At 58.1% G+C, this 6,254-nt stretch overlaps 1 protein-coding gene across 2 annotated transcripts in view; it reads left to right on the top strand.

Moving 5' to 3' along the window:
• UPF1 (UPF1 RNA helicase and ATPase) overlaps window positions 1-6,025 on the top strand; it is a 38,178-nt gene extending 32,153 nt beyond the window's left edge. For both annotated transcript variants that reach the window (XM_023229705.2, XM_023229704.2), the window contains exons 19-24: window positions 1,171-1,345; window positions 1,885-1,966; window positions 2,990-3,151; window positions 3,262-3,479; window positions 3,765-3,887; window positions 4,304-6,025. In XM_023229705.2, the coding sequence (XP_023085473.1) occupies window positions 1,171-1,345; window positions 1,885-1,966; window positions 2,990-3,151; window positions 3,262-3,479; window positions 3,765-3,884 (757 nt within the window). In that variant the 3' untranslated portion in view covers window positions 3,885-3,887; window positions 4,304-6,025. The remainder of the gene's footprint in view (window positions 1-1,170; window positions 1,346-1,884; window positions 1,967-2,989; window positions 3,152-3,261; window positions 3,480-3,764; window positions 3,888-4,303) is intronic.
• The last annotated feature ends 229 nt before the right edge of the window (window positions 6,026-6,254 follow it).

Here is a 6,254-nt window from a genome sequence, read left to right as displayed (position 1 = left end):
AAAAAAAAAAAAAAAAAAAAAAAAAAAAAAAAAAACTAGCTGGGCGAGGTGGCGGGCACCTGTAGTCCCAGCTACTCGGGAGGCTGAGGCGGGAGAATGGCGTGAACCCGGGAGGCGGAGCTTGCAGTGAGCCGAGATCACGCCACTGTACTCCAGCCTGGGTGACAGAGCGAGACTCCGTCTCAAAAACAAACAAACAAAAAAAAACAAAACAACTTTTGTGAACTGATGATAGCAGAAGGGATCCATTCTGTCATCCCACATACAACTAGACATCAGGCTGGGCACGGTGTCTCACGCCTGCAATCCCAGCACTTGAGGCCGAGGCGGATGGATCACCTGAGGTCAGGAGTTCTCAACCAGCCTAACCATGGTGAAACCTGTCTGTACTAAATACAAAAAAATTAGCCAGGCGTGGTGGTGCATACCTGTAATCTGAGCTACTTGGGAGGCTGAAACAGGAGAATCGCTTGTACCTGGGAGGCAGAGATTGTGGTGAGCCGAGATTGTGCCATTGCACGCCAGCCTGGGCAACAAGAGCAAAACTCTTGTCTCCAAAGAAAGAAAGAAAAAAAATCTAGACAACAAGGACCCATTCACCAGCTGGAAGTTCGGGGGGCCTGGCCCGTGGCTCCACCCAGCATAGGGAGAGAACCTGGCACTTCTTCAGGCTCACATACGCAGTAGTCCTCCTGTAGGTCACCATGGCTTTGTCATTGGTACTTCCTCTTTCTAAGGCGTGCTCTTGTTTGGTGGGCGGTATTGGGTGGGTCCCCCCACAGCTGCGTGAGGTGGGCTAGAGGAGCTGGGCATCGGGTCAGTGCCCCAGCCTGCCAGGGACCCTGTGGGGCCACCTGTGCCCTGGTGCCTAGAAGGCCGACTCTCTTGACAGCGGGTCTTGTCTCCAAACCTATCCACCCAGCCAGGTGTCTGCCATGGGGCTGCTTAGAGTCGGCCACAAAATCAACCCGTGTGCAGGGTCAGTAGCTTGGCATTGGGCTCTGGGGCCTGTCCCTGTGGCTGGCAGCCTGCCTGCTGCCTTGGCTTGCATGGTCCACACCTTTCTTGCCTTGGATTTGGGTTGTGAGTGAATGCAGCCTTGCCTCTTGGACCGTCCCGTGAGACGGGCCGCTCTCCACCTGCGTCCTCAGCACTGCACCCTTGTTGCAGGTACGGCGTCATCATCGTGGGCAACCCGAAGGCGCTGTCGAAGCAGCCACTCTGGAACCACCTACTGAACTACTACAAGGAGCAGAAGGTGCTGGTGGAGGGGCCGCTCAACAACCTGCGCGAGAGCCTCATGCAGTTCAGCAAGCCGCGCAAGCTGGTCAACACCATCAACCCGGTGAGCGTCTGCACAGGACAGCAGGGCAGCAAGGAGAAACCCGGGCCTGAAACACTGCTGGGAATATGCCATCTTGGCCCATGTGGCTGTGAGCTGAGGGAGGGCTCTCCTAGGGGAGGATGGGCCAGCCCACTTCCTGTCTCCCAAGCCGTGTGTGGCATTTTTGGCTCAGGGCCGCTGAGTCCTGGGTGGCCTGTGGGAATTGGGCTCAGGGCTGCTGTGCTGCATGCAGCAGCCTGGGACCTGGGACACCGGGAGTTGGAAGCTTTTCAAGCCCGGGGTGCCCTGGTGGTGAGGGAATATGAAGCTTCCTGAGCTGAGGCCCAAGGGTCAGCATCAGCCCAGGTCTGCCGAGGAGGGCAGGTGAGACCCAGAGGCCATGAGATAGCAGCTCTCTCCTGTCTCCAGGGAGAGCCCCTGGCACAGTGTCAACACCCCACAGCTGCATGCATACCTGCTGCCTCCCAGGCCACCCGGCCCATGGGAAGTTGTTCCTTCTGTTGAGATGACAAATTCCTCACCTATCTAAACCTTCGCAGGGAGCCCGCTTCATGACCACAGCCATGTATGATGCCCGGGAGGCCATCATCCCAGGCTCCGTCTATGATCGGAGCAGCCAGGGTGAGTCGCTCGGCAGGAGACCCGGCCGGCCCCTTGTCCTCACACCAGGATGTTGGCTGTTCCCATGGCTGAAGCTTTAGGTGCCCCACCTTACCTCCCCATCGAGGGCGGGGCCTGGCTCCCTTGTCCTCCCCGCCCCCAGGGCATCTCTAGCCCCAGAGCACCCCTGGGGCGTTTGTCTTTAGCCAGAGTTTATTCGTTTGTGTTTCCTGGTGATCAATCTAGTTAGCTTTTTCTTGCCTTTTGGTAGAGCAGGGACTACATGTAGTACAAATAGAATATTTTCATTAAAAAGGATTTTTTTTTTTCCTTTGGTAAATTCAGGGTGATTTTCATTTATTTTTTATGTTTAGAGACGGTCTCGCTATGTTGTCCAGGCTGGTCTCAAACTCCTGCCTGAAGCATTCCTCCCGCTCAGCCTCCCAAAGTGCTGGGATTACAGGCGAGAGTCACTGCACATAGCCAATTTGCATGGAGGGTTTTGTTTGTTTGTTTGTTTTGGTTTTTTTTGAGACAGTCTTGCTCTGTCGCCCAAGCTGGAGTACAGTGGTGCGATCTTGGCTCACTGCAACCTCCACCTCCCAGATTCAAGCGATTCTCCTGCCTTGGCCTCCCAAGTAGCTGGGATTATAAGCACCCACTACCACGCCCAGCTAATTTTTGTGTTTTTAGTAGAGACGAGGTTTCGCCATGTTGGCCTGGCTGGTCTCAAACTCCTGATCTCAGGTGGTCCACCCACCTAGGCTTCCCAAAGTGCTGGGAGTACAGGCTTGAGCCAATACACCCGGCCCCAATTTTCAGATCTGTGTAGGCCAGTGATTCCCAGCAGGTTCTTCTGGGGGAAGGTGCCTGCCCAAGCACCCAGCCCCAGGCTGGCTGCTGTAGTCAACATGGAGTCCCGCGAATCTGCATCTTCAGCCTGGGCAGAGCCGGGACAGATGTGCAGCTCCGACTGACTGGCTGGTGGGGTGGGTGGGGCATCGCCGGGGTTTGACACCTGCTGTGTTCCACTGTGATTTGCAGGCCGGCCTTCCAGCATGTACTTCCAGACCCACGACCAGATTGGCATGATCAGTGCTGGCCCCAGCCATGTGGCTGCCATGAACATTCCCATCCCCTTCAACCTGGTCATGCCGCCCATGCCACCGCCTGGCTATTTTGGACAAGCCAATGGGCCCGCTGCAGGTGAGCATCCATGGCGGCGGCCGGGTGTGGCCCTCCTGAGAGCTCTCGAGGGTGTGCTTGTTTGCGAGGCCCTGGCCTCCTTGGGATCATCCTGGACTGCTGTCTTTCAGGCCGAGGCACCCCAAAAGGCAAGACTGGCCGTGGGGGACGCCAGAAGAACCGCTTTGGGCTTCCTGGGCCCAGCCAGACCAACCTCCCCAACAGCCAAGCCAGCCAGGATGTGGCATCACAGCCCTTCTCTCAGGGCGCCCTGACGCAGGGCTACATCTCCATGAGCCAGCCCTCCCAGATGAGCCAGCCCGGCCTCTCCCAGCCGGAGCTGTCCCAGGTGAGCCCGCCCCACGCACAGAGCCCTCTTGGAGCCCTGGGACAGGACTTGCCAGAGTGAGAGAGGGGCTATGCACCTGGAACATTCCCTCTGAAGAGCCCCAGAGAGCTGGGGCTGGCCCATGTCCACTGTCTGAATTACCTGTCCCTGGGCTAGGGTCATCAGAGTGGGTCTCCTGGGTCTTAATTTGGGGACGGATTTTCCATTCTCTGGGGCTGCTGAGGGCTGGGTGGACGTGAGCACCCTTGGCCTGTGGCTTGCTTACCTCCCGACTTTGTCTTTCAGGACAGTTACCTTGGTGACGAGTTTAAATCACAAATCGACGTGGCGCTCTCGCAGGACTCCACGTACCAGGGAGAGAGGGCGTACCAGCATGGCGGGGTGACGGGGCTGTCCCAGTACTAAAAGGCAAGCCCCCCTGGAGCAGGCCTGGCCCCATCCCAGCCTCCAGGAGAAGGATGGGAGGGGCTCTCCCCAGGGAGCTGCCCTGGAGGGGTGGTATCTGGAAATGCGTGCTGTCCCCAGTGGGGTCACAGGCCCCCAGGGCCAGCTTGGCCTGTGCCCTTTACCACCAGTCAGGGTGGCTCCATGTGTTGCCCAGTCACAGCCCCACACTCCCCTTGAAAGAATTCTAGGGCTCCCCACGGAAAGGGATGTGGAGGCACCCCACCCTACCCCATCCTGGCGGGTAGCCCTCTGCTTGCAGGACCTGTTTCCTCATCAGAGTGGGGGAGAGCAGCTTGAGCTCCCACTCGCTGTCCTGTGTGCTGGGTACCTGTGGGGCTCGGGGTCTCACTGCCTCCTGCCCTTCTCCCTCCTGACAGGTGGCGGCGGAAGAGCTAAGCAACGTGGCTTAGTCCATCAGCATCTTATTCTGGGTAATAAAAAATAAAAATAAACGGATACCTGTTTTCCACTGCTAAAACTGAAGCACCACTGTGTGAGCGACAGGAAGGGAGAGCGCACGAGGGAGAGGAGCCGAGGCCGAGCGCCCCCTGCTGGCCCGCGGCGGCGAGGAGCAGAGGGAGCGGAGGAGGGGCCGGCCCGCGGGAGCCGCCGCCACCAGGAGGCCCCGCTCCGTCCCACCGGGGCTGCGGCCAGGGCGGAGGGAGGAAGACCCTCATCTCAGAGTAGCCCTTTCCTCTGTTCTTTTATTTCTTTTTCTCTTTGATTGAAAGGGGACTACGTCTTAGCAGGAAAAAACTTCGCATTTCTGTGCCCGAGCAGGCTCCTTGCAAAGACGGCGGCGCGCGGGGCAGAGCCCCGGGAGGGCGCATCTGTCCATGCCTACCAGACGCGCCGAGGTCGCGCTGCCTGTGTTCTCCGAGGGCCTTCATTTAAAGAAAATAAGGGTGTTTGGGGTTTTTCTGTTTGTTTTTTTCAAAATTCTTTTAAAGGAGTACTGAAGAATACTTTCCTAAGTTTGTCTCTAAAATCTTAGCGGTGGACCTGGGAGATGTGAGAAGTTTCCAGAAACAGTTTGAACAAGCCAGCGCCACTGGAGAAGAGGAGCAACACCTGTGCCGCGGCCTGGAGGAGGATTTTTGTTGCTGGTTTTAGCTTCCGGTGGCTTCTTGCTGCGGGGCATCGGGCCTCTGGGGTAGCCGCCCACCGAGCCTGGAAGCTGCTCGTTCTCCACTGGACTCAGAAGCCAAGCCGCTTCCCGCCCGGACTCGGCGCAGGACCCCGCACCTGTGAGGAAGGTGCTTTTGGCCCCATTGCTAGGGGCCTTGGCTAGGACTGGCCCTGTGGCCAGGGGGTGAGAAGGTGGCTGTTCCCGGATCGACGGCTTTTTTCCCGGGGGCCTTTGGAAGATTTGGTGAAAGGACAAGAGGGCCTGTCCCTGTCCCCAGGAGGTACCGACAGTCCCTGTACTGGTTAGACACACGGAGCGCTGCACACCGAAAGCCCAAATTGGGAGCTCTGCCTGCCAGCAGTTTTGCTGAGGGGGTGATCGCTGCTTCTAGGGGGTAAGGAAACAAGTTTGAGGAATTACTGCGTTCTGTGTGAAGGGGCTGGGGGGTGTGGTGTCGTTGGCAGAGGGTCATTTTAGTTAGGAGAGCTGCCGCAGCCCCTCGAACCCCTGGCTTGGGGTGTCATTCCGCCTGGCGGCCAGGCTTCCAGCCTGCCCTGGCCCGGGCCTGCGGCTGTCACTGGCCCTGAGCTGAACACTTCCAGATTCCAGCTTCTACATGGGACAGACGGGGACGCACAGGCCACCTTCCTTCTGGCAGGGACTCTTATTTATTCCCATTGCTCTAGGGCTTTCGGTTTCCCCTTCTTCCGGTAGGCTGCGTAGAGGCATGCACCACGCACCGGGTAGGCTTCTGCGGTGACCCCGCGGCGGCCTGAGGGACGCTGCCTGCCCCATCCCGGCTGTTGGGCTGGGCCGCTTTGCCTCTGCTTCGCCCTGTGCTGTGTTCTCCAGCTTTGTAGCAGCGGCCTTGACAAACCCAGGCGCACCGTACCAAGGCAATGTAACTTTTGATTTTCGGTCAATTTAAGTTCTTTTGTCACCAATAAAATATTAAACAGTTTTGCCTTCACACCAAGGATTGGATAAACTGCAGGGGGTGGGGGGTGTTGGGGGCGGGGGGTTCCCTGGCTGAATGAGGGGTTGGGGTGTGAAGGAGGCCAGAGGGAGACAGGCAAAGCCCAGAAAGGGCAGGTCTGCTTTGCAGGACTGAAGAAGAGCGACCCCTGCCCCTGGGCCCCTCCCGTGGGCAGCACCTGGGCCTGTCGGGACGACTCCAGGGAGTGGCGGGTTAGGCCTCG

Source organism: Piliocolobus tephrosceles, chromosome 21 (assembly GCF_002776525.5).
Source record: "Piliocolobus tephrosceles isolate RC106 chromosome 21, ASM277652v3, whole genome shotgun sequence".
Lineage (NCBI taxonomy): Eukaryota > Metazoa > Chordata > Mammalia > Primates > Cercopithecidae > Piliocolobus > Piliocolobus tephrosceles.
This window is presented reverse-complemented; position numbering and strand designations above follow the sequence as displayed.